The sequence below is a fragment of the Monodon monoceros genome, unplaced genomic scaffold (assembly GCF_005190385.1).
Source record: "Monodon monoceros isolate NGI ecotype Baffin Bay Population unplaced genomic scaffold, NGI_Narwhal_1 Super_Scaffold_22, whole genome shotgun sequence".
In the NCBI taxonomy this organism is placed as follows: domain Eukaryota; kingdom Metazoa; phylum Chordata; class Mammalia; order Artiodactyla; family Monodontidae; genus Monodon; species Monodon monoceros.
In genome coordinates, this window is record NW_021703779.1 from 113,766,988 (window position 1) to 113,793,639 (window position 26,652).

General features: G+C 39.9%; 2 protein-coding genes across 2 annotated transcripts; both read left to right on the forward strand.

Annotated features, from left to right (window-relative positions):
* The first annotated feature begins 230 nt into the window (after window positions 1–230).
* BRS3 (bombesin receptor subtype 3) lies at window positions 231–4,685 on the forward strand. The gene is made up of 3 exons (XM_029241287.1): window positions 231–805; window positions 2,384–2,735; window positions 4,208–4,685. Exons 1-3 carry the CDS (start codon window positions 372–374, stop codon window positions 4,619–4,621), a joined length of 1,200 nt encoding a protein of 399 aa, XP_029097120.1. The 5' UTR covers window positions 231–371; the 3' UTR covers window positions 4,622–4,685.
* Window positions 4,686–9,687: 5,002 nt separating this feature from the next.
* On the forward strand, window positions 9,688–26,335 carry HTATSF1 (HIV-1 Tat specific factor 1). Its single transcript, XM_029241004.1, has 10 exons — window positions 9,688–9,867; window positions 10,033–10,273; window positions 12,044–12,224; window positions 12,893–12,940; window positions 13,410–13,564; window positions 15,580–15,743; window positions 17,094–17,193; window positions 22,435–22,524; window positions 23,455–23,592; window positions 24,119–26,335. Exons 2-10 carry the CDS (start codon window positions 10,088–10,090, stop codon window positions 25,358–25,360), a joined length of 2,304 nt encoding a protein of 767 aa, XP_029096837.1. The 5' UTR covers window positions 9,688–9,867; window positions 10,033–10,087; the 3' UTR covers window positions 25,361–26,335.
* Window positions 26,336–26,652: the final 317 nt, after the last annotated feature.

Below are 26,652 nucleotides of genomic sequence, written 5' to 3' on the forward strand. Positions count from 1 at the left end.
AGACATGGAAACAGAGTGATTCTAATAAACAATAAGTATTGTTTAATAACATCTAGGTAGTCCATAAGATTCCCTAACAGGGAAGAACAAGCAACTGCAGAGCATTTCCCAAACCCCCCTCCTTCTGTCATGGAAACGCCGGTAAAAGTCCTCCACCTCCCACACTCCAGTGCCAGATCGGTAAGCATTTAGCCAAGCATGCTGGGAGACAAAGAACAACCGAAGGAAAGGAGTATCCGGGTGTCTTGGATTTGCTTTCCATTCTGCTCTGTTGCTCTACCATCTCGTTACTAGACGTAGGCATTGGACGTGACAATCAGCTACATTTGAACTGAGCAGAAGAAATATTAAAGGCATAGGCTTCAGAAGAAATGTCTCAAAGGCAGCCTCAGTCACCTAATCAGACTTTAATTTCAACCACAAATGAAACAGAATCATCAAGCCCTGTCGTTCCTAATGATACCACAAATAAAGGAAGGACCGGTGACAACTCTCCAGGAATAGAAGCATTGTGTGCCATCTATATCACTTATGCTGTGATCATTTCAGTGGGCATACTTGGAAATGCTATTCTCATCAAAGTCTTTTTCAAGACCAAATCCATGCAAACAGTTCCCAATATTTTCATCACCAGCCTGGCTTTTGGAGATCTTTTACTTCTGCTAACTTGTGTGCCAGTCGATGCAACCCACTACCTTGCAGAAGGATGGCTGTTCGGAAGAATTGGATGTAAGGTGCTCTCTTTCATCCGGCTCACTTCTGTTGGTGTATCAGTGTTCACGTTAACAATTCTCAGTGCTGACAGGTGGGTTTCTTTTCTCAGTTATATTTGCCAGGATGTGAAATTAGGCGAAAAGAAAGGAAAGCTTGTACGGAGCATTCACTGGCTACTATTCTGCTTTTCTCACACTCTGTAACCTGGATGTAAGATTGAAAAATCGGGGGGCATTTTAAATAAAAGTCGGTGTAAGAATGTTAAAATTCCTGTGTTAGCATCGGACGAGAGATTGAAATTGTGTGCTTCAGGGATCATTTAATTTCTTTGAAGTGTAATTGTTTGTTTGAAAGAATACTGAACGGTGTTTTCCCCCTCGGTTTATTAAGGCAAATTATTCCAGGTGTAAAAGAAAAACAATCCTTTCTTTATACATTAGTGCAGCCTAGTGGTGCAATATTGTCAACATTAAAACATCAACATAGGTGTGAAATTGACCACATACACATTACTGTCTACTGGAAGAATGGTAAAAAGATACATGCATCTAATTTATTTGAAATGCATCAAATTAATTAATGGCAGAAAAACGGTGAGGCTCTCAGCTTCCTGGTAACTCAGTGTAATGTCATCACTTAATTGTATTTGTTTATTTCTATAGGCGTTCAATGACATTCTCACTTCCAGACATAAATTAATCCCGGCTGACTTTTAGAGCTCTATGGATGGAGCGTGTGAGAACCTCTGGCAGCCAGGGTGTTTGGGCTCTGTTAGGATATTTTCAGTCTACGTACTGGGTCTTTCTGTGCCTATTGTATAATGATAACTGTGAAAGCATGAAGAAAAACTGAGGCTCCAAATGTTAAAAGTGGTGCTTTAAAGAGCCTGCAAGAAGCCTGTAAGTAATCAATGCCTGGCAGTACCAGAAGGAAAAGCTTCTTCGGATTCTGGAATCTGAGAGGAGGAAAAGCTTTCCCTGTGTCTTTTATGGAATTTTGCTTTGACTGGTTTTATATTCTGTTTGAGGGCAGATTTACTTAAAGGCTGTAGATTTTAAGGTGGATTTGTCAGAATAAGGAGGCATCTTTTCATGGGTACAGGGTTTCCGATTTCACCCTTGCCTTGCCCTAAATCTACCTACAGATTGGATCGGCTTGGGCACGAAATTAGCACTTATGAACAGGGAAGAAATTAACCCTCTCCTCTTTCCTGCATAAACTCATGGAATTCTTTTCTAGGAAGGTCGATGACTGCTCTCTCACAAGGAAAGGAGAATTAGGTTTAACATCAGTCACTTACATAAAACGGAAGTCTTTTAGAACACAAGGTAATGCGCAGGTAATGAATTACTCTCCATCACACACAAAATCATGCCAAAAAATATTTATTTGCCCTAAGTAGAAGGTCTACAAGAAAATTATAAAAATTGCAAATCTGGAATATCTCGTAACAGTGAATAAAGGAAAAAGTGATTAGCATCAATATAAAATACTGGGATGTATTATGCATATTTGAAATCATAACCAATTCCAGTTGGTTAATGTTGACTTGGTTATATACATATGGTATAAGAAGGTAGAACTGGATGACCACGGAGATCACTTCTAACTTTAAGATTCTGTAATTTTGATATTGATTTTTCCCTTTGCTATGATTATGTGTTTCCAGATACAAGGCAGTTGTGAAGCCCTTGGAGCGTCAGCCCCCCAATGCCATCCTGAAGACCTGTGCCAAAGCTGGCTGCATCTGGATCGTGTCTATGATCATTGCTCTACCAGAGGCTATATTTTCAAATGTATATACTTTTCGAGATCCCCACAGAAATATGACCTTTGAATCGTGTGCCTCTTATCCTGTTTCTGAGAGGCTCCTGCAAGAGATACATTCTCTGCTGTGCTTCTTAGTGTTCTACATTATTCCACTTTCGATTATCTCTGTCTATTACTCTTTGATTGCTAGGACTCTTTACAAAAGCACCTTGAACATACCTACTGAGGAACAAAGCCATGCCCGCAAGCAGGTATGTATTAATCAGGACTCACACATGAATTTAGAAGGGAAATGCCTCCTTTTGCACCCCTGAGCAATAAATACTTCAGCAGTATCGTATTTTTGTTATGGTCATGGGCTGTGGAGTCTGTCAGACCCAAGATTTAATTCCATACCAGCTGAGCAATCTTGAGTAAGTTACTTAACATCTCTGAGCCTCACTTTCCTCATGTATAAAATGAAAATGAGGTCTGGATGACATATATGAAACGCTTAGCATAGTTCCTGCTGCATAGTAAACATTCAATAAGTGGTACGACTACTATTATTAGAAAGGGAGCAGCTCAAGTTTGGGATCAAAAATCACCCCCACAGGATAGTGAGAAACATCACACAAGGTGAGACTATAAAGTGAAGCATCTTTTGTTTAGAAAAACACAGTATGGTAGAACTGGCAAGAAGCCATAACATTATTCAATGCAAACAACTTACACACAGATCAGCAGACTGGGCAGAGGGGTTGTCTCGAGGGATGCAGCGCCAATGGCAAGAGAACACAGTGATTCACAGAAGCTTGATTAAGACCATTGCAAGACCCAGGTGTGCTCTCCTCTCATAAATATGAACAGAATAAAAAGAATATTGGCAAAACATCGTTCCATTTGATTAAAAAAAACCCAACAGGATTTCTATCTTTCTTGGGTGGGAGGAGATGATTCCATTTACCTCTTAACCAGTATGTGCAGAGCTCAGCGCTTTTTTTTTTTTTTTTTTGAGCTAGTACATTCAGTTGCTTCAACAGTGGTGGTCAGGAGGCTAAAGTTGCATTTTAATGCCCATGTGACCAGTTATCTTTGCTCTATCTGTGACTACAGGCAATGTCTTCACTTAGTCTGGTTCATTTCTCTTATTAAGAGGTGCAGGTAGGATTATTTTCATACATGAAGGGTGGCACATTGATTTTTATTCCTTTGACTATATAGTTAGAATTCCTATACGTTAACAACAATTTTTGGTACCAATTTAGCAACTTTCATAATCCCCAGAAGACTATTCTAACCTAGTCAGCCTCTGCTGGTGCAGTGAAAGCAGGTTTGTATAGCATCTATTTCTTAATTAAATTAAATTTTCGATAATTCCACAACACTGCTTGAGATAATTAGAGACACCCTAGAGTATCTCAAAACCAGGGATGGGAGTCTCTCAATTAGAGCTAATCAGAGACCAAGATCACGGGTTACCATGTCAATTAACTTGCTGTATTCTCTAGCCACCGGCTGACTTCCTTTACCTGCACGTTCAAAGGGACACCAGCCTGTTAACTGTAAATTTCTATGTAAATCTAGAGAATGGCTTTTTTAAATCTCTGCCAGCTAAATGTTTTTGATTGGGTTTTCGGTTGTTTTTTGTTGTTGTTTTGTTTTGTTTGTTTTGTTTTGTTTGGGTTTTTGTTTTGTTTTGTTTTCTTGGTTGTTGTTTTTGCCATTTTTCTTCCCCCTATAGATTGAATCCCGAAAGCGAATTGCCAAAACGGTGCTGGTGCTGGTGGCTCTGTTTGCTCTCTGCTGGTTGCCGAATCACCTCCTGTACCTCTACCGCTCATTCACTTCTCAAACCTACGTGGACCCCTCTGCCATTCACTTCATTGTCACCATTTTCTCTCGGGTTCTGGCTTTCAGCAATTCTTGTGTAAACCCCTTTGCTCTTTACTGGCTGAGCAAGACGTTCCAGCAGCATTTTAAAGCTCAGTTATTCTGTTGCAAGGCAGAGCTGCCTGACCCTCCTGCTGCCGATACCCCTCTTGACAACCTGGCCGTGATGGGAAGGGTCCCGGGTGCTGCAAGCACTCAGGTGTCTGAAATTAGTGTGTCCATGTTTGCTGGCTGTACTGTGAAGAAGGAAGATGACAGAGTCTAGCTTTTCAATTAAAAATAGTATTTCTCCTCCCAGCGTGTGTATTCAACTCTGAGCTGTGTGTAGGTGTATGGTGTCAGGATTTTTGTTGCTTGAGAATTGTGCTGAAATCTTAGGAGGGAAGGATCAGACAAACCATGATTTTCTTCAATCTACAAGCATTAACGAACATTATTGGGCTTTCTAAATAAAATGGAGCCCCACTAGGCATAGAAAGACATATCTGCGTATGTCAGTGGGTCCTATGAGAGGTTGAATAGGAGGTGAAGTGAAATAAACAAGATGACACTTAAAAATCTAATATGTTAGACGCAAGAGGGAAGAGACATGGGAACATATGTATACGTATAACTGATTCACTTTGTTATAAAGCAGAAACTAACACACCACTGTAAAGCAATTATACCCCAATAAAGATGTTAAAAGAAAATTAGGCCTATGAATAAAGAACCTCCCTAAAAAAAAAATCTAATATGTTTCCATCACATCTCTGATGCTTATAATTTCACATATACTCCTGTGATTTGCATAAGACTGTGTTTATTATGTGGTGTAAATCTACAGATTATACTTTGCATATGAAAAGGGGCTCAAAGAGAGGTAAAACATCTCTTCTGCAGTTTTCTTAAAAAACAAAGTCCTAAAAAAAAACCTTCCCAGGGTTTGTTTTTGACTGCCCTTTTCCATTAATCTCTATTCCATTAGAACTAAAGCTATGCAATGACAACGTCTTGGGGTCAGTGAGCATAAAGTACCGAGTAAGGATCGGGGGCAAGGTGTTTGCCTTACTAGGTCAGCACTTACTGACTTAAGGTAGTTCTGGAGTTACAACTCCCATTGATTGATAATTGGGCAAAGTTATCTTTCACACATATTGTGAAGAACTTGCCTTCTTCATAGGCAGAATAAGTGGCCATGTTTATGGTGTCATCTGAGGGCTCCAAAGAAGGACCCCTGTCAAAAAACCTGTGAGCCTGCCAGTGTCTGAAATTCTTCCTTGAAGGAAATTCATTTCTTTCTGGTAAGCAGTGCCCTCTTTCTAAAAAATGCAGAAGTACCACATGAGATCCCTAACACCTGGGTGTGCAGTTATTATCAGATCATCTTCCTGCTTGACTACCTTAAACCTGATGTGTGCCTAAATCCTGTAAGAGTATGACCTAATTAATCTCTGGCCTTGGAAATCAGAGGATTTTCTATCCTCTGCTCCTACTTGCTAACACTATAAGCTTGCTAATAAATATTACTTCAAACAACTGTTGTCAATAGATGTGTCAGATTTAGATTTATGGTTTCAGAAAATGTTTTCTCGGGGGCAAATTAAAGCATATGTTTGGCACTATCGATAGTTAAATTTGAATTTTCAAAAACTTGATTTTGGGGTGTGCTTTTGGTAGTTTTGAGCTTTCTTTAAATGGCGTGTGTAATTGTGAACCTTTGCTTAAAGATGTGGCTTGAAAAGGGGATATATATTAACACTAGACTTTACATTTAAGTAAAATTGGCTTACTTAAAGTGGGGGGGGTGTTAGAATTGTATTAGTATTGCTTTGGGTTGGATGTTGTAACAAGGGGAGAAAAATAAATATGAAATAAAGTTTTAAATGACTGTGTAACTTTATATTCTAAAAACAATACTTCTGACAGAATATCACTGAGAACCTATTTTAACTCCAAAATGTATTTTCAAGTGCCAAACTCCAAAATATTTTACTATTTTCCTTACTCTGGGTAAAAAATTACATCCTTATTCTCCTAAGCATAACATTTTAGAAATAACTTGATAAAAGTACCAGATTACAAAAGCTAAGCGATCTTTTTTTTTTTTTTTTTTTTTTTTTTTTTTTCGCGGGCCTGTCACCACTGTGGCCTCTCCCGCTGCGGAGCACAGGCTCCGGACGCGCAGGCCCAGCGGCCATGGCCCACGGGCCCAGCCGCTCTGCGGCATGTGGGATCCTCCCAGACCCGGGCACGAACCCGCGTCCCCTGCATGGGCAGGCGGACTCCCAACCACTGTGCCACCAGGGAAGCCCCTAAGTGAGCTTTTTAGCAGTTGACAAAACTAGAGCTCCAAGAAGTTTGATTTTCTTCATTCTCAGTAATCCCTAGGTGACTTAGGGATCTGATATAAAATAAATCCCTGAATGGCTTTATAGGGCATCAGCCTCCCATCCAGAATTAGGGAATTGGGATTAAAATTCATGGCTTTGCTTTGATTTTTTTTGGAGTGGGTGGTCTTTTTTTTCACAGATTATCCTTGTCAGAGCTAAACTTACAAGTAGGCCCCAATATCCACAATTTTTCTCACACTGACTATTGTGTGCAGAAATGTTACTACATTTCACTTCTTTGGAGAGGGTCCTAAATGGGGGCATGGGGGAACACATGAAAAACAAATTTTGTATACTTCTCAATTTTGCTCAGGGCCTGCCTTGACCCAAGACTTAGAATAATGGACCATAATAATATAATATGCTACAAAGCAGGAAAACAAAGTCACAAACTTAGGTAAGTCTTTGTCATTGAAGTTGATAGTATTACAAAACATTTAATACTGGTATACCTACTGACAATAGCAAATTTGGGTTTAAAGAATTTCTGCAGTTATTACCACCTTAAGTCAGGGATCCATCAATTTTTTTTGTCAAAAGGAGTTACTTTTATTTCCACTAAGTCTTGAGATTACAGGAGGTGGGGACAGGAAAATTCCCGAACAGAGTGAGCCTGAATGGGCCATTAAAAAAAATCTACTTTGGTATAGTTCAGTAATTTTCCAGAAAGACTTCCTAGGCCAGGTAGATGACTTCTCTGTCCAGGCAGTCTCTGCTTTTGTAGGTTAATGAATTTTTATCCACCAAGAAGTCGGTGGCCTATTAGGCCAGGAGTACAGCACAGATCACCCCTCACAGAGAAGAACGAAGATGATGATCAGGGAGAAGCCGGCTGTCTGGGTTTTGTCTTCCTGGGTCCAGCAGCCCCTTGTGCAGCCCATCCATATTCCATTCCTGGAGTTTCAGGAGCTACCCCCATCCTTATAATAACAAAGGATCCCCCTTTTTGCTTGTTAACTTGAGTGTTTCTTGCAAAAAATTTTGGAAATAAAAACAGGTTATAGGGACTTCCCTGGTGGCGCAGTGGTTAGGAATCCACCTGGCAATGCAGGGGACACGGGTTCGAGCCCTGATCCCGGAAGATCCCACATGCCGCAGAGCAACTAAGCCTGTGCGCCACAACTACTGAAGCTGGTGCCCCTAGAGCCCGTGCTCTGCAACAAGAGAAGCCACCGCAATGAGAAGCCCGCGCACCGCAACGAAGACTAGCCCCCGGTTGATGCAACTAGAGAAAGCCCGCTCACAGCAACGAAGACCCAACGCAGCCAAAGATAAATAAATAAAATAAATTTATATATAAAAAAAGAACAGGTTATAAAGAGATACTTCCAGATTACCTCAGTTCCTAGGGATTTCATTCTAGGAATCCACAAGGAAATAAGAACAGGAACCAGGCTTCATAGAGACAAAAGTATTGCTTAAAAAAAAAGAAAAAAACTGGGAATTCCCTGGCGGTCCAGTAGTTAAGGACTCCACACTTCCACTGCAAGGGGGCACGGGTTTGATTCCTGGTCGGGGAAGTAAAAGCCTGCATGCCGTGGGGCACGGCCAAAAAAATTAAATTAAATTAAATTAAAATAAAAAAAACAAAACTGTCAGGGCCAGTGGCCAAGTAGAATGCCATTGTAGGTACAAGCATGCTTAGGTCCCAACTCCACTGCTCCACTATTACGGTGACTCAATGACCCTCTGTCACTGCCTCAGCTTCTCCTCTCACCCCTGAAGAACTTCTCCACACAAGGCCTCTGTTCTGCTTACTACCTTCCCTGTGTGGGCCTCCCTGCTTCTGGGTTACTCTGACCATGTCCCTGTCTGTTCCATACTCAACCCTCTTTCTGGGAGAGGCTTATTGGCTCAGTGAATCAAATTCAGTCTAGAATGCGGGGCTACCCTACCAGGTCACCTCACAGGCCTCTGGGTAGCCCATGACTGGGTCATATGGGAAGTAACCTTTTTGGCCTCCTGCTAAGAGGGGCCTGTGGAGAGAGCAGGCACTCAGTGTTACGTGCAGCAGGGCTGCGTAGCATATTATCACCTATGCTGTGAACTCACTCAGGAATGAAATGGGAGCCCAATAAACACATTGCTGAAAACAGCTGTACACTATTTTTGAATCCTGGAAGAAATATTTAGCAATGCTTAAATGAGCCTAATAAAACTCATGTTATCTATATTATAAAAATGCACGCAAGTCCTACTGCGTGCATGTTTTTTTCTAAGAGAGCAAAAAACGACGTTAGTGGGGCAGTAAAGGTGGTGTGCACACTGGATGTTAAAAGTTTTAGGTTTGGAGCTTGAGCACGTCTGAATCATGGAGTACAAGGGGCAGGCAACTGCTGCCCTTCCTTTCCAGAGACATCTCCAGCCTGAGGAAGGTACCGGAGAGATAAAGGAGGGAGCAGAGGCTTGGAAAGAAGGTTGGACCTTCCACCCATCGTTCGTTCATTCATTCATTCACTCACCACACACGCACTAGACACCAGACCCTGTACTAGGAACTCGGGCTAACCAGAGCCAGCGCCTCTCCTAGTCAAATCGTAACGAAACAAGCCAAAGACTCGTTTCCTACGCGGAGGAGGAGCCTCCGGGCGAAGGAGGGGCGCCTTTCTCTCGCACTGAAACCTGTCCCGCCCGCCCTGTCCACTCCCCCAAGATGGCGGCCGCCCCGACGCCTACTCCGGCGCCGGCCGAGGGGGAACCTTCCCACGCCTTCGGGCTACCGCCTCGTCCCGGCCCCTCCCGGCCCACCGGGGACCCAGCGGAGTCAAACGGCCCCGAGGCGCCTCGCCAGGAAGTCCCAGCTGGGCATCACCGCCCGGCAGCAGAGCTGACCCCGAGCCCCGCCCCCGAGCCCCGCCCCCCGAGCCCCACGCCGCCTGCCCGCGTCGGCGCCTGTTGACGCCACTGGGGGCGTGTCTGCGGGACCCGCGACGTCGCGACGCGTCAACAATGGCGACTGCGTCAACAATGGCGACTGCGTCAGCGTGAGCGGGCCTCCGTTGTCAAGCGGTTTCCAGACGTTGTGGCGGGACCCGCCGTCGTCTTAGAATCGGCCGCCGGGGAGCACAGAGCACCTTGTGCCCGCTCCCGCCGCGTGGTGGATCGAGCGGCGGTGTCAAGATCCAGCGGGGCGAGCTAGGTGGGCGGCTGGGCCGGGAGCAGCGGCGCCTGCGCGCGGTGGGCGGGGGGCGGTGCGGCTGGCGAGCGGCCCTGACTTCCCGGGGGCTGCTGGGGCGCCGCGGGGAGGCGGGCGGGGGGGCGCGGGCTGAGCACGGCCAGCCTCCCTTTCTCTGTTCCCCTCCAGCGTCACTTCGGCCTCTTCGCTCTCCCCGATACTGTACCTGGGCTAAGTCGGCAACATGAGCAGCAACAACTTGGATGAGAACGACGAGTTTGATGAGCAGTTGCGAATGCAAAAATTGTACGGAGCCACTGAGGACGGCGACACCGAGAAAGGTCCCGGTGGAGAAAACGATTCTTTCCAGCAGCAGCCGACTGACACCCCATACGAGTGGGACCTGGACAAGAAGGCTTGGTTCCCCAAGGTAAAAGTCGCACGGGCGCCGATGCGCAGCGGGCCCGCCTGGCCAGCCTCGCGGGGCGCTCCTTTCACGTTCTCTTTGCTGAGGTCCTGGGTTAGAGCCCCTCTGGATAGTGACGCTTCTTTTTGTTGTGTCTGTAGCAGAACCGACGTGTAAAGGAACGGAAATCTTTAGGGAGATGGCTTCAGTGTAATTTAATTATTAAGCCTTTTCCATGCCTAATAAATTTTATCTATGAAGGTTACAGTTGGTGACTGCTTTTTATTGCAAAGAGGAAAAACACCAAGAGCAAATTCAGTCGATGTTAATCTCACGTACTCTCAATCTTACTTATCCTAGGAATTCAGATGTTTAGCTGATGTGCTATGTGCAAAATTCAGCTTCTTGATTTGAAAAACTGATAATTCTTTACTGATTGAACTTTGCACCTCTTTTTACTTTCCTACTCAATTTTGTCCCTAGACACGTATGTTTGAACCATATTACCACGGGAATATGACAAGAGGTGCACAGAATATGGATGGAAAAGATCTGAGCATATTTATTTAGAGTACTTGGAAATTGTGAGGTATTCTATTTTAGCTTGAAAGTAAAATGACTGATGTTAAGCTTGGCTCGAAACTTTTTGGTCAAAGTACCCTGTTAATCAAAGTCTCACGGTATGGGTGGAAAAAAAGGATACTTATCACACACTAATAGACTTGCAAGCCAGTAATACAAACTGTGTCTCCATTGTGTAATTTGAGTGTGATTTTTTAATTATTTATTTCACCTTTTTTCTTTCCCACTTTGTATTTGTGTGTATGTTCCAATCCCTCTGAATTGTTAAACTTACTATTTCACTTGGCTGCTGGTGGTGCCAGCTAGAGTGTATATTTGGCTTCTTCAGCCTTCGGAGTACTTTAACAATCGTCTGATAATGGATTAATTTGTGACTCTATCTTTTTATGTTATGGAAGCCCATACCTCTTCAAACTTCAAGTTTTAAATTTTCCTCATTCCAGTGTGTGCCTTTCATTGATTGGTATGAAGATATAACTATATTTCTTTTGTTGTGCAATTGTGTTTTTTCCCTGAGAGCCAGGAGGATAGATGTGAGTTGGGATTTGTTCTTGATTTGTTCTGACATTAAACGATAATGTGATTTAATTAGTGACGGTGTTAAAATAGCATTTAATTTTATAATTGTTAGCCCCATTCTTTACACACCAAATCAGAGTTCTCCTCTTTGTGTTCTCTGCCTACAGGTATTTAAATATTTAGAGTACATATACTTTTTTTTTTTTTTTTAGAGTACATATACTTTTTTTTTTTTTTAGAGTACATATACTTTTTTTTTTTTTTTAGAGTACATATACTTTTGTTCCTCCATATAGTAAAAGAAAATTTGATCCTGTTGTTAGATTGTTAGTTGACTGTTGGTTTTTATTCTGTTTATTGTTATCTGATACTTCCTTTGTTATATTTATTTGTAGCCTTAGTCAAGTAGACTGCCGAGATAGTAATTTACAAATGAAACAACTAGAAAAGGTGCCAACTTAAAATGCCTTTAATAGTATCTCAGACTTTTGTGCTGATAATCCAAGTACCCATGTCTTAATTTTTTATTATTTTGTGTGCAGTTTTCTATATAAGGTGACTGCTCTTGCATTTACACAGAAACACTTGTATGTTAAGTTGTATAACTGAATATGCTGTTATTTAACACTGTAAACTTTTTGCGTGAGGAAATCATTTTTGAATTTATGTATGTGTGCTGAATTTCTTGTTTAGATCACTGAAGATTTTATTGCTACATATCAGGCCAGTTATGGCTTTTCTAACGATGGTGCGTCTAGTTCTACTGCGAATGTCCAAGATGTCAGTGCTAGGACTGCAGAGGAAGCTCCGCAAAGAAAATCCCCCGAACCCAGTGATACCAAAAAGAGGGGAGAAAAGAGAAAGGGTGAATCAGGCAAGTGGATTTAGCTTTCAAACAGGAGTGTAAAAATTAAAAACATGAGTGTGTGTGTGTATATATAGTTACTTTTTGGAGAATTATAAAATAGCTTTGACAGAATCATAAGATGGGTTTTTTAAATATTATTATTTGGGTTCATATGTTGGCTCTCTCACTAACCTGTGGGCATCCAGTGGGCTCTTTCAATTCAGTTCAGTTCTCAGTTTCTTCCTTTGCAAAATAGAGCTGTCATTAGGAGATTATCTAAAGTTCTGTTTGTAAGGTGATTTTCTTTTTTTGTACTTTTTGAGTTTAATTAAACTCAAGAAGTCAATTTTGCCTCAGCTTGGCCAGGTCTAACACAGTAGATTGGAGTCAGAAGCAACTTACGCCAACGCCTAAAGTCAGTGCAAGGGTGAGGTTTTTTAAAGGTAGTATCAGATTCATAAAGAACCAAGATAAACTAGCCATCTTTTTTCAGACTGGGCACTGAAACAAATTACTTGTCCAAAGATCCAAATACTTTGAAAGCTGGACAGTGATTTGATTTAATCCGTCTTATTCTAAGGGTGAGAAAAAGTTTCTAGAAGTTTTGAGAAACTGCCACACTGTCAGGATTTCATAATGGGACTCTTACCTTTTCTGGCATGTGTTTTATTTATTTATTCGATTTTGATTTTTAGGATGGTTTCATGTTGAAGAAGGCAGAAACACAAATGTGTATGTTTCTGGTATGTATACCTTTTTAACCACGTTTAGAGTAGAAAATATTTGATTTTGAGATTTTTCACAAAGTGATTTTTAGTTTTCAGTTTCTCTAAATTCTGTTTTGTATCGTTGTGTCATTATTTGTTCAGCCATTTACGTGAGTGAGGAATATGTTGTTTTTTTATGAAACTGAGAAAAATTAAGTGTATGTAACTTTGTGTGCCATCCTTTCTGTCTGCTTTAGGTAACTCACAGCTGTTTGCCCCTTCAGATTCATTGATACAAGGCCTAAGCAAAGCATGATTTTAATGTATATTTGAATACATTAAAACATGACATTTCCTCACGTCTATAGATGTGAGATTTTTACATACTTTTAGAAAATCAAAATTGCACTCATCCAAGTTATGGATTTCGAATTGGTAGAATCCCTAAGTAATGCTCACCTTTGTTTTAGATGCCTTTATAATTTTTTTCCCCCTAACGTCACAGGTTTGCCTCCAGATATTACAGTGGATGAATTTATACAGCTCATGTCCAAGTTTGGCATTATTATGAGAGATCCTCAAACAGAAGAATTTAAGGTCAAGCTTTACAAAGATAATCAAGGAAATCTTAAAGGAGATGGACTTTGCTGTTATTTGAAGGTTAGTTATGTGGTCAAGTAAGTTTCTCCTATCTCCGTTTCTTTTTTTTTTTTTTTTTCATTTTCCTATCTCCATTTTTAACTCAGGAACCAGGGCTATAATTTTGTATAAATGATAACCAAGAGTGAGAGCTATTCAAAACAGGATGTGAAGAAAACTTGTTTCATGTTGCGCTTGTGTGTATCCCATTGGTAAGGTTATTCACTTGCTCTTGTAAGAAAATATGTTATCAGGTCAAGGTATTATGTAAGTCATATGACTGAGGTACTTCTCTTGTCTTAAAAAAATTCTTGCTGCAAAGATCTCTTTAGGAGTGTATGCATATAATCAATGCAGAACACATTCTAAAAATCCACAGAGAAAAGAAAGCCAGTAACATTTTATTTGCCCATTGGAATGAATTAGACCAGGGTTTGGCAAACTTCAGCCTACTGCCTGTCTTTGTAAATGAAGTTTTATTGTAACCAGGCCACATTGATTCATTCACGCATTTGTCTGTACCTCCTTTCACATTTCAGCAGCAGAGCTGAGTGGTTGCAACACAGACCACAGGGCCCACACAGCCTGAAATATTTACTCACTAGCCCTTTACAAAAGTTTTCTGACCCTGAGTTAGACCATAAAGGTGATAATTTATGCTTACTGCTTCGAAATATATTTTGAATGAGAGAGAAGAGAGAGTGGTATTAACAGACATTTGCAGAACTTTATTTATTCATGATACCATAAATGGCATGGGGGGAAGCTCAGTGCCAAAGGTAGCCATCATTTTTGGAACACCTGTCCCCTTAGGAGCATGTGTTATGCATTGCTGCACGGCACAAAAGAAATGGGCACAATGATGGCGTGTACATGTGTCATGGAACCTGAAAATAATTACAAAGCAAAATCAAAGTGATGAAACAACAGTACCAACATCACAAGTGTGTTGCAAGTGTACAACATTTCAGTGTAATTAGAGGGCGGGTGAGATTAAGTTGACAAGCTTTGGGGGAGATAGGTTTTTGACCTGGTTCTTGAACATCATGAGATCACACGTGAGTATGACCATTATAGGAAGATATTTATGTAATTTTCAAATGTAAGGAGATTGAATGCTTTATAAGTTCTTCAAGGATTACTAAAAATCTGTGAACAGATTCTTAGGGGGGTTGATTGGGTTGTAAAATTTTGAAGAGAAAAATGGGGTTTTGACAAACTTGATATGTCAAATTTATAACCCATAAAAATGCAAGATTGCCAAACCAGTAAATTGAGTTCCAGAAGAATATAGTTAATTGTTCCAGGATCCATATTTGATTGCGTGGCTGAGTTCAGTTGTCCTTTTGAGTTCTCCTCAGGTCCTCAGATCTTTGAATCTGTGTAGAGCTGACAATTGCCCCCTTTGTATAGGACCCAGAATCCACAAGTGTGTGTAATGTTCAAGCTATCAGATAAGCATCTTGTTCCCAGTATATCACAGACCTACATTTTAATTGGTGAACACAAAAGATTAAAGGCTGACTATGCTATTCCCAGTTTCTTGAGTCATCTAGTCTTTTAAGTAGGAAACTTTTAGAATTTTAAAACTGGAATGCACCTTGGAAATCACACAGGTCCATTTACCTCATTGTATAGAGGAGAAATTGAGATTCCAGGAGGCAAAAATACTATTCCAGTAATGGCAGAACTTATTGAGTACCTACTGTATGCCAGTCACTATCCTTTATGTGCCTTGTTTCATTTAAATTTGTCAAGAACCCTGCAAAGAAGGCATTTCCATTCCCATTTTACAGATGAAGAAATTGGGGCTCAGGGAGCTTGAATAACTTGCCTAGGTTCACATAACTGGTTGGGGACAGCTATGTCTTAAGTACACATTTTCCGATACGTGTTCTGTAGTTCTTTTTTCCCATGTAGGTAGTTACATTTAAATCTTTATTTTATGTATAGTCATCATTCATCTAAAACACTCCTGCTGAAGTTTCATTTCAGTGTGTAACTGACTGACTGTAACTTGCTTTCCCTTTACAAAGAGAGAATCTGTGGATCTTGCATTAAAACTTTTGGATGACGATGAAATTAGAGGCTACAAATTACATGTGGAGGTGGCAAAGTTTCAACTGAAAGGGGAATATGACGCCTCAAAGAAGAAAAAGAAGTGCAAAGACTACAAGAAAAAGCTGTCTATGCAACAAAAGTTTGTGTTGTTTTTTTTCCATTTTGAAAGATTTTGTATAAATATCCTAGAGTATACTTTTGGTAATAACCACCTAGTTTTTTTTCTTAACGTCTTTATTGGAGTATAATTTCTTTACAATGGTGTGTTAGTTTCTGCAGTATAACAAAGTGAATCAGCTATACATACACATATATCCCCATATCCCCCCCCTCTTGCGTCTCCCTCCCACCCTCCCGATAACCACCTAGTTTTGTTCCATCAAGTATGCCTACAGATTATTTTTAAAGAATTTTATTTGCTATACACCTGAAACTAACACAACACTGTAAATCAACTATCCTCCAATATAAAATAAAAATTAAAAAAATTTTCATTAGCTTATCGGAAACCCTCAGTAATCTGCGAAATAGGATGATTTGACGGTGGTGGTGGTTTTGTTTTCTGGGGTATTCATTTTTAATATAACATGGGCTTAAATGAAATAAGAAAGCCATCTCTACAGAAAATGTTGAACATCAGATTAAGTAAGATGGTGTAGGTTTATATACTGGAGCCATTAGTTCATTTTTCATGTGGCTAGAATCAGCTACACCAGGAGCTAAATTTTTACATACAGGTTTGTTAGTAGGAGTTAGAAATTAGAAATGATAGGTTTTATCATTTTATCATGTACTGTGTGGTTTGTGTGTAGTATATACAAGTCATCAAGTTTCTATTATTCCCTTTATTTAATGTCTTTTGAAATATGCTGGTTTTAAGAAATGAGTCAAAATGATAAGTACTTTTATCAGAGTGAATTCTAATAACACTTCTAACACTATGCTTAAACTAATGATAAAATGATCAAAGAAGCATTTAGTTCTGATGTCTATAGTTTTTACAGGAATCGTTAAAATAGATACCTAAAATTTTTATAAACAAATCAGTAAGATTTTAAGATAGTAACAAAGAGTGAGTAGTTTTACATATTTCAATGCAGTTTGTTCTTTATAATCGTAAAATACCTAAAAACCAATACAATTTGAACATTTTCTTGACCTCAGTGTCTCTTCCTAGATAGTCATAGATACTAAATAATTAGCAATTTTTCAGAAGTCTCATTGGAATGTTTGTAACCAGCCAGCAGTTCTGAAAAATATATATATATTCTGGGGATTTCAGATACTGGGTCCATCTTTCACCTGCCCATTATTTTGATTCAGAAAGTTGTAACGGAGCTGTGACTAAAATACACATTGTTGTTTTAGAATCAGATAATTATCACTATTTAAGTGCTCGATAAAGGATTATTTAACTGCTCATTTTTTTTTCGCTCTGACAAGTCTGAAACAAAATTCACAGCTTCTTGTTCCTGCTTTGTCGCATTAGGCAGTTGGATTGGAGACCTGAGAAAAGAGCTGGCCCGTCCCGACTGCGCCACGAGCGAGTTGTCATCATCAGAAATATGTTTCATCCTATAGATTTTGAGGTAGGAAGCAGTGTTCTTACTGATAGAAACAGATATGCTTTCTTTCAAGGGAGCCCAAAGTTTGCCTCACCCCATCTTTCTCATGTCACATCCTGCACCTTCATCTAGTCTTCAGGATCGGAAGATGATACCAAGAATCAACTGAAGGTTTCAGATTTTCCCAGGTTTAACCCAGCGTTCTTTTAATCGTATCGCAGGTAAACTTGTCTAATACCTGTACCGTGGCCCCAAACAGCAGCTACTTGGTATGGGAAATGATTAAAAATATAAACTTTAAAAGATTTATGGGAGTCGCTTGTGGATTTTGAGTGCAGTTCAACATTGCAGGCTGATTTTGGTGGGGAGGACCAGTTTCACACTTGGAATTGAAAACTTCACTTTAGTGCTAAAAGTTTGATCTTTAAAAAACCTTAGGTTAATGAAATACAGCCCCTGACATTTGAGTAGCGAAGGTTGTTTTTTTAGGACCTAATCTTTACAAAACTCTTTAGTGGCTATTAAGAGGACTTTGTAATAATTGGTGTCCATGTAAGATTCTAGGAACAGCAAATAAAAGTGAATAAAGGAGGAAGAGCTACTAGAGAGGTTTAAGGAATATTAATTGCCATCAGGGTACCTTGTGTTACGTTCTGCCTCTTGTCCTTATCTCTGTGTTTTGGCCTAGACCGATGGGATCGTTCATGGAAGAAGAATTCTTTATTCTCTGCCTGACTTCTGAAATTAATGATAACAAATTACACATAACAAAAAAATGTTCATAATGTAAAATTTCAGATGGTTTACAAATGATCTAGTTGCGCCCAAGGCCCACTCTTGTTCCTTTTGTGCAGCTAAGCAGATTTAGAGTGACAGTGTCATTTACCCCCCTTAGAGAGGGCACCAGAATTGTCTGTTGGACTCCATCTCTGCAGGTAGTGATGTGATAGGGTTTACCATGCCCCTGTGGAGTCTGTGTCTTTTGAGGTCATTGGGAAGATACCTGTGGACTATTTATACTGTTTGGTGTCTCTTCTGACTAGAATCCTGAAGCATCTTGAAATACGGCAGAGCTGCTTTAGACTTGCAGTGATAATGAAACACGTTTCAAAAATACACATATATACATGCACACTAGATGCTTTTTGAAATGCTATCCCTGCCAGGTGGGACTTTGAAAGGCATGCATAGATGGATCATGGTGTCTATAGTCTACTGGGTACAACTCCAGAATTTCCTGTGATTCACCTACATTTTATTTCCCTGGTAGATAATTGGTTTTTTAATTAGGTGACCTATTACTTTCTGTGACTTGAGATCCTTGATTCACAACATTCCATACTCGTAACACTTGGACATGAATATAAATGCAAACTTAATTCATGAAGTATCTGGGCCCTGTGCAAGTTGAAGTGTATTGTGCAATTGCCTTTACGTGTTTCCGCCTCCTGCCTTTGCTCGTTGAGACCCTAATTTAAGTCTAGCTATCACCCTGGGCACACTTAATTTTTCCTAGCTTAACAAATATTCTTTCCTCCAAAAAGCCGCATTTAGTCTTCCTTGACTTCCCACGAATTTCCTCCAGTGGATATTTTTAAAGATAAAAGTTTCATGCTTGTAAATTCTTGATAGCTTAAAGAAAAAAAACCTTTATTGATTTAATATAAACTTTGGAGTTATAGAACCTTTATATTAACCCTGTTTTATTTTATTCATAGCATTTATTATTATCTGAAATAACTGGATCTTCTCCATTAGAATGTGAGCTCCATGAAAGCTGGGGCTCTTGTCTACCTGGTTTGCTATTATATGCCTGGTGCTTAGAATCATGATTGGCACATAGTAGGCCCTCAGTATTTATAGGAAGAAAAAGTGAGAGAACGATTGAATGAAACCCTTTTTACTCACAAGGCAGAGTGTTTTCATCCACTCAAGGAAGAAAACATTTTCTCTTTAGCATCTTTGCAAATGAAGGAAAGTTTTCAGACGGCTGCACCACAGGGGCTGGGAGCACAGAGATGGGCTTCAGAGTTCACGGGCAGAGAAACCCTTGATGCTGTCCTCGTTTGCCCATCTGACTGGTCTTGTGTGGTCTGACGAGTTTGATGAGAGCCTGTCAGAAGTCTTGATTTTTTGCTCAGTGTCTCATGGGCCTGAATGTAAAAGTGCATCACTGTAGCAGACTGTCCAGTATGCTAGACTCTAGCCACATGTGGTTAAATTTAAATTAACTGAAGTGAAATAAAATGAAAATTTAATTCCTCAGGTGTATTAGCCACGTGTGGCTAGTAGCTACCATATTGGATAATGGAGTATTCACTTCTGTGAACACAGAAAGTTCTGTTGGGCAACGCTGGTGTAGACATTATATAACTCTGGATAGAGGTGTTCAACTGGAAAACTGCTTTCATTGGACGTTTTTGGGGAGTGTTTGATTTGTCCAGAGATTCCATATGAATCCAAAGAACAGATCAGCATTGAGGTTTGTAGTAGAAGACAAAAACTGAATTGTCAGGTAACCGGGGTGTCAGAAAGAAATCAGATTTTGTGGGGTGGAATACAGGCACACCTTGTTTCACTGTGCTTCGCTTAATTGCGCTTTGCAGATACTGCTTTTTTTTATTTTTTACAAATTGAAGTTTTTGTAGCAACCCTGCATGGAGCAAGTCTGTCAGTGCCATTTTTCCAATAGCATTTGCTCACTTCATTTCTCTGTGTCACTTTTCTGGTAATTGTCTCAGTAGTTTAAACATTTTCATTATTATTATATTTGTTATGGTGATTTGTGATCAGTGATCTTTATTACTGTGACAACTCGCTGAAGGCTCAGATGATGGTTAGCATTTTTTAGCAAAGTATTTCTTAATTAAGGCATGTCTTTTTTAAATACAATGCTATCGCACACTTAATAGACTACAGTATAGTGTAAACATAGCAGGAAAACCAAAAAATTTCATGTGACTTGCTTTATTGTAATATTTGCTTTATTGCGCTGGTCTGGAACCGAACATGCAATATCTCTGAGGTATACCTGTATATGTTTATTCCAGACAATTGACTAGTGTTAGAACCAAAATACCTAGAAGTACCCTTTGGTATCAGGGTGAACAGTGAAGGCTAATATTTTAAATGTAACTTTAAGGGGTTTTCAGTATTTAATTCAAAGCCTTGTTTAAAAAATTCATGCCTGGCAAATTTGAATACCAAGAGGTGAAGAACCAAAACTCAGATGCAAAGGTAGGTTTCTCATTGTGTATACTAGCGCTGTCCAATAGAGGTATAATGTGAGCCACATGTGTAATTTAAATTTTTCTAGCAGCCACAATACAAAAACAACATGAGACGGGGTAAATTAATTTTAATGGTGAATTTTATCTAACCCAATATATCCACAGTATTATAATTTCGACATGTAACATAAAAATGTTAATAAGCTATGTTACATTGAAGTTTTTTCCCCCTTTGGTACTAAATTTTCAAAATCTGGTGTTTATTTCACACCTGCAGCACACCTCAATTTGGACTAGCCACATTTCAAGTGCTCAGTAGCCATGTGTGGTTAGTGGCTACTATCTTGGACAGTGTAGGTTTAGCTTGGAAAAGAATGAGAAATACGGTTTATTTCTGGGAAAACAAAACACCACCCTGGAAAAACATTATAAGTGTTGACTGCGGAAAGTCTCAGCGTTTCAGTCTGAGTTTAGTCTCAGGTCTGTTGCTTGCAAAGTGTTGTCTTTAGAAAATTTTCATGCTTAGCTAGGTTAAAGATATTTTTCCCAGGGGAGAGGGTTATTATCTTTAAGCCTCATGATACTATATAACAGTGAAGATATGTTTGTTTTTCAAGCTGGTAAACATGAAAACAGAGGTCTGGGAAGTCCTTGGCTGAAATTTGATACTCTTGTAGGAAAGGCACTGAGACTTTGATAAAGAAATAAAAATGGTAATTCACCCCTCCCCCTACAGTGGAATCATGCTTAAATTTGTTAAATATTTTGAAACAGTTATTGTTTGTTTTTAATATAACCCTGATTTCCCTTGGTAGATAAAATGGAGTTATTAGGAACAGTTTATCAAACTCTGAAAAAGCTTTTATTGACTGTTCATTGCGTGAAAGACTGCACTGTGTTCTGTAAGGCATTCAAAATTCAGTCAAAGGAGATTCCTGCCTGCAGAAAGCTCACAGTCTGATAGGAGCTACCCCCACACATATACCCCCGTAAAAGCCACCATATGACTTTACCACCGGAGCACATGGAGTTCACGCTCCATCCCCATTCCTCTCAGGCCTGAGAATTTTCTATAAAGCAAATCGGCACATTCTCCACAGTTAGATCTTAGAAGTGGGAGAAATCCAGGGTCCTGCCAGCTGTGCTCTTAGAAGCTTCAGATTTATAGGATTTGATAGCTTTTATTTTAAATTTGATTTCAGTAACTGCCTACCATTGTTTATTTTTGCCTTTTGACAAAACTTTAGGAAGGAGAAGCCACTTGTCATGTTTTGCTGTTCTCTTTAGTTGGTGAGGAACATACAAACCTGTGAGATAGACAAATTCATGTTTCCTAAAAAGTGTAAGTCTGCTTCATTAGAAATTTGTAGGTAGGATATCCTCGTTTATATTTGTATGTAGTTGAAATTCAAGTTGATGATGTAACTTTTTTATGAGCCTTTTTCATGCATTGGGACTTGGAGGCAAGATGAACAGGAACCCTTATGGGGGAGGTTTACGCTGTGAGTTAAAATAGAATCGTGGAAGCACAAAGAATAATCTTAAAACACTTAGTCAATGAAAGGGATATATGTCTCCCCGTTGCAACATTTCTGTAAATAGGAATCTATGCAAAACACAAAATAAAGTTTCCTCATCGGTACAGTCACCGTGATGCCAGTGAAGAACATAGGAATTAGCAGTCTCTGACTTAATATGTGCCACAGGACTTCACCTGCTTCAGCTGCTGTTATTTGTGATTTCCAGCGACACTGCCCTTCCCTCTCCTTTGCCACTGCACACCCCTAGTGCTGTGTACCATACTTGCCCATTCCCCATCTTAAAGCAGGGCAGACCTGTAGTAGTAGCAGCAGCTGTGGTAGTCTAACTTCATTTTTAACTTTGATTTTTTTTAATTTTGTAGACTGCAGACAAACAACTAACCTTAAGCAAAACCTTTTTTTATTTATTGGTTCGTCAAAGTAAGAAATTTGATTCTCAGGGTTTATACTTAAAGAAGGGGGCAAGCCCATTTTAATCAAGTGTGTTTTTGCAGGATGATCCACTGGTGCTGAACGAGATCAGAGAAGACCTTCGGGTGGAATGTTCGAAGTTTGGACAAGTTAGGAGGCTCCTCCTCTTTGATGTAAGTTCATGGCTTGGACAAATGATTTCTAAAGCAATTTTCTTCCATTTTAATAAGTTACTACCAAATATCAGTATGCCTCCAAATTTTACATAAATGTTTTTATGTAGTAGGTCTGCTGTCTAGTGGTAGTCATCTGTAAGCAGTATTAGATAGCATAATTAGATGAACGTGGATTACAAGCGAAGGCTTTGATAGACGTGATATCCCTTGGTTATTTTCCTTTATCGTCACTCTAGAGTTTATGATCAGGTGAAAAAAAGTATAAGAGACATGTATGAGACCTTATGGTTCCCTATTTGGCCACATCTCCCCCTCTTTCTGAATTATTTCTTCTTCCATATTTGGAGAAGAAAAATCAAGAAAAATACTCTCCTGTATGTTCCCCTTTTCACCTTTTTTTTACATCCAGAATCAACACATAATAATTAAAAGAGTCACCATTTATCGATTGCATACTACAGCTACTTTGCATGTTATCTCACTAAGTCCTCCAAATCCTCTGAGGTAGGTAGGTGCTATTTCACCCATTTTATTTAGTTAGCCATTTTACAGATGAGGACGTTTCGAGATTGAGCACCTTGCCCAAGGCCATTCAGCTGGTAAGGGGCAGAGCCAGGATTTAATCCCAGGGCTGTTCAACTTCAGAGTCCACATTCTTAACAGCCATACCGTTCTGCATCTCGTTACACGGTGTTATCAGCAGGAACATTCCCAAGGATATCATGCTTGGTTTTTGCTAGACAATGTTAAGCTGAAGAAGCAGCTAGCTGTGTGTTACTGGCTGCAGTAAAAAGGAAGAAAGACTTCATACGTAAAATCTTTAGCTCAGATGACCAGAAGGAACACTACTTCCTTACTTTGTCAGATGTATATGTTTTACTTTAAATGTTCTCGTTCATTCCTTCTTTTTCTTCCTTGTCCTTCTAGAGACACCCTGATGGTGTGGCCTCTGTGTCCTTTAGGGATCCGGAGGAGGCTGATTATTGTATTCAGACCCTCAATGGAAGGTGGTTTGGTGGCCGTCAAATCACTGCCCAAGTGTGGGATGGGACTACAGATTATCAGGTGAGTTCCGCAACTGTCAAGGGCACGTGAGTTGTTGCATTACCAACAAATACTGATCTGGCAGTTTTTCACATAAGTTTTAAGTTCTGTTTAATAGTACTTCTTTTAAATAATCCTTATATTCAGAGTACAGAAAGAAAAATGTTTCAGTCTTTCAGTTTATAAGTCTGAAATCAGTTTATAAGTCTTGAGGCTTGCTCAGGATAGCAATAAGAGAAGAACAAATTAAAGCGCTTCTCTTCCTTTCTGTCTTGTAAAGTACAGACAGTTCAATTATTAACTTTTTAATTGATGAGACATTTCTGCAGTGCTGTGGTATTAGGCGTTCATTTAAATGATCTTAAGGTCAACTCTAGTAAATCAAGATGTAAAGTGTTGGAAACTGAAGATAGGGAATTGCTTTAATTTCCTAAAAGTGATACCTTATAAAATCAGAGTACTTTCGGCGATATTAGAAATGTTCAGAGACGCTGTTACTTCTTTTGGCCTAAAACATATTTTAACGGCACTTTCCATGTGTACACAGGTGGAGGAGACCACGAGAGAAAGGGAGGAAAGGCTGAGAGGATGGGAGGTTTTCCTCAACACTCCCGAAGCCAACAGAGGCCTTCAGCGTTCAGATTCCGTCTGGGCTCCAGAAAGGGTGGGGCCTTCTAGAGTTAGGCATTTTTCAGAGCACCCTTGCATATCTCAAACGAATGTTCAAGAAGCCGCAACTGAAATGGCATTTGAAGAACCTATAGATGAAAAGAAGTTTGAAAAAACAGAAGATGGGGGAGAAGTTGAAGAAGCTGCTTCTGAAAAAGATGCTAAAGAAAGTGGCCCTGAAAAAGAGGCTGAAAAAGGCTGTCCCCAAAAAGAATCTGAAGAGAGCTGCCTCAAAAGAGAGTTTGAGGAAGGCTGTCCCAAAAGAGCACGTGAAGAAGACTTCCCCGACAGAGAGTCCGGAGAACGCAGCCCCGAGAAAGAGCATGAAGAGGGTAGTCCTAAAAAAGAGTCGAAAGAGAATGGTGCAGAAAGAGAGCCCAAAAAGAAGAGACTCAGAACAGATCCTGATGAGAACAGCCTTGAGCAGGAGCCTGAGGAGGAGGCCAGCCCCCAGAAGGTGGCTGAAGATGGCAGCTCAGAACAAGGGTCTGAAGAGTGCTCGGAAAAGCAGTTTGAAGACGACTCTGAAAAAGAGTTAGAAGAAAACGGCCTTGAGAAAGGTTTTGAGGAAGGGGGCTCTGAGAAGGAACTTAATGAAAACATTCTTGAGAAAGAGGTAGAAGAAAATAACTCTGAAAAATCAGAATTCGAAGATGACAGCTCTGGGAAAATGTTTGATGAAGAAGGCTCTGAGAAGGAGTTTGATGAAGAGTCAGAAGAGAAGGAAGAAGAGGAAGATGTGTACGAAAAAGTATTTGACGATGAGTCGGATGAAAAAGAGGACAAAGAAGTTGCAGAAGAAAAGGGGCTGGAAGATGTGGTTGAAAAGGACAAAGACGACGATGCCGATGAAAAGGTGTTTGAAGATTCAGATGGAAAAGAAGATGAGGAAGATGCAGATGTAAAGGAAGATGAAGACACAGATGAAAAGATGTTCGAAGATGATGATTCCAACGAGAAGTTGTTTGATGACGATGCCAGTGACAATTTGTTTGAAGATTCCGATGAGAGAGGGACTGTGGGTGATTCAGGGAATGTTAAGGAGGAAGGGCCCCTGTCCACAGGCAGCAGCTTTGTCCTCAGTAGTGATGATGACGACGAAGACGATGATGACGTTTAATCCCTTAAACTTGCTTTGTAGGGTGATTCCTCCATCTCCGTTTTGCCTCTGCTCCAGGGTAATTACTAGTAGTGTTACATGAACGTGTGCATAGAGGTAGGATGCCCTCAGATCAATGCAGTGAAGTGTTCATGATTATCTGTACTGGCCGATTTTAAATATACGTGAACAAGTCAACTGGATTCTTGTCTTTTGTCATATTTGTTAAGTGCATGCAGAATAATATTTTTTAAAGTATTCTGATTGAAGTTTGTGATATTCAGAAATCAAAACTAAGTTGTTAATATGCAGAAAGAGAAAATTAGCCCTGAGTTAAATTGCATTGTTCATTCTTGCTATTGCTTTATTCATACTAAAGTTTGGTTTCTCTGAGGACCTGAAAAACCCCTGTAGGAGTCTCCTTGCTTCAGCTTATGATGTTACCCCTGATGTCCCCATTTCCCCTCTCTAAGCCAGAACATGTTACTAAAACTTATGAAGTAAAGAACACTTCGGAGTTTTCCCCTGCCCAGTCCTCGCAAGTTACTTTTATTTTTCTTTCCTACCCTCTTGCCATGAAAATTGAGTCTTAAACGTGCAAAAGTAAACTTCACAAGGTCCACAGCTTCCATTATTGAAAATACAGAGGAAATCAGAATTCTCCCGTGTACTGTTTGGGCCCCTCTAGAAGCTGACTAAAGTTACAGGACCTTTACCCAGAAGAATCTATGCATGCACTACACAATCTCTTGTATACAGTTTGGGGTGGTTCATGGATCCCCTGGAGTTTAAGAACTTTTGTCATGCATATTTCAGATTTTTGCCTTTGATTTTGTTCTAGAATCATGGTATCTAGTATATGCTAAGTTGTGTAGTCCCAATAAAAATTTGGGTCTTTCTTGACTGTGCTTTCCAAATTCAGTATTGGTGAATTGACTTCTGATGTAGCATTAAGAAGTTGTTCTCATAAATTAGAAGAATTAAAATAAACTGCATTGGTGCTTTCTCATTATACCGTCTGTCAGTGTAATCATTACCCTCTATAGACAGAAAAGAGTTCTTATACTTCAGGACGGCTTTCTGAGAATGTTTTAGTTGATGTCTGGGATCTATTAGAAATCTTTAGGGTTTTCACCAGGGATAAATCAGTAAAAGAGGTGAAGAAAGTTAAACATAGAAAAACTGCAAACCAAAATAGTGTTCCCTTTGAAGATAAGCCAGAAGCATTTAAACACTATTTATTGTGTTTTACTACACTTCATTGTAATTTGTTGGCAAATTGGTTTTCTAAACGAAAGGGTAAGAATGCTTTA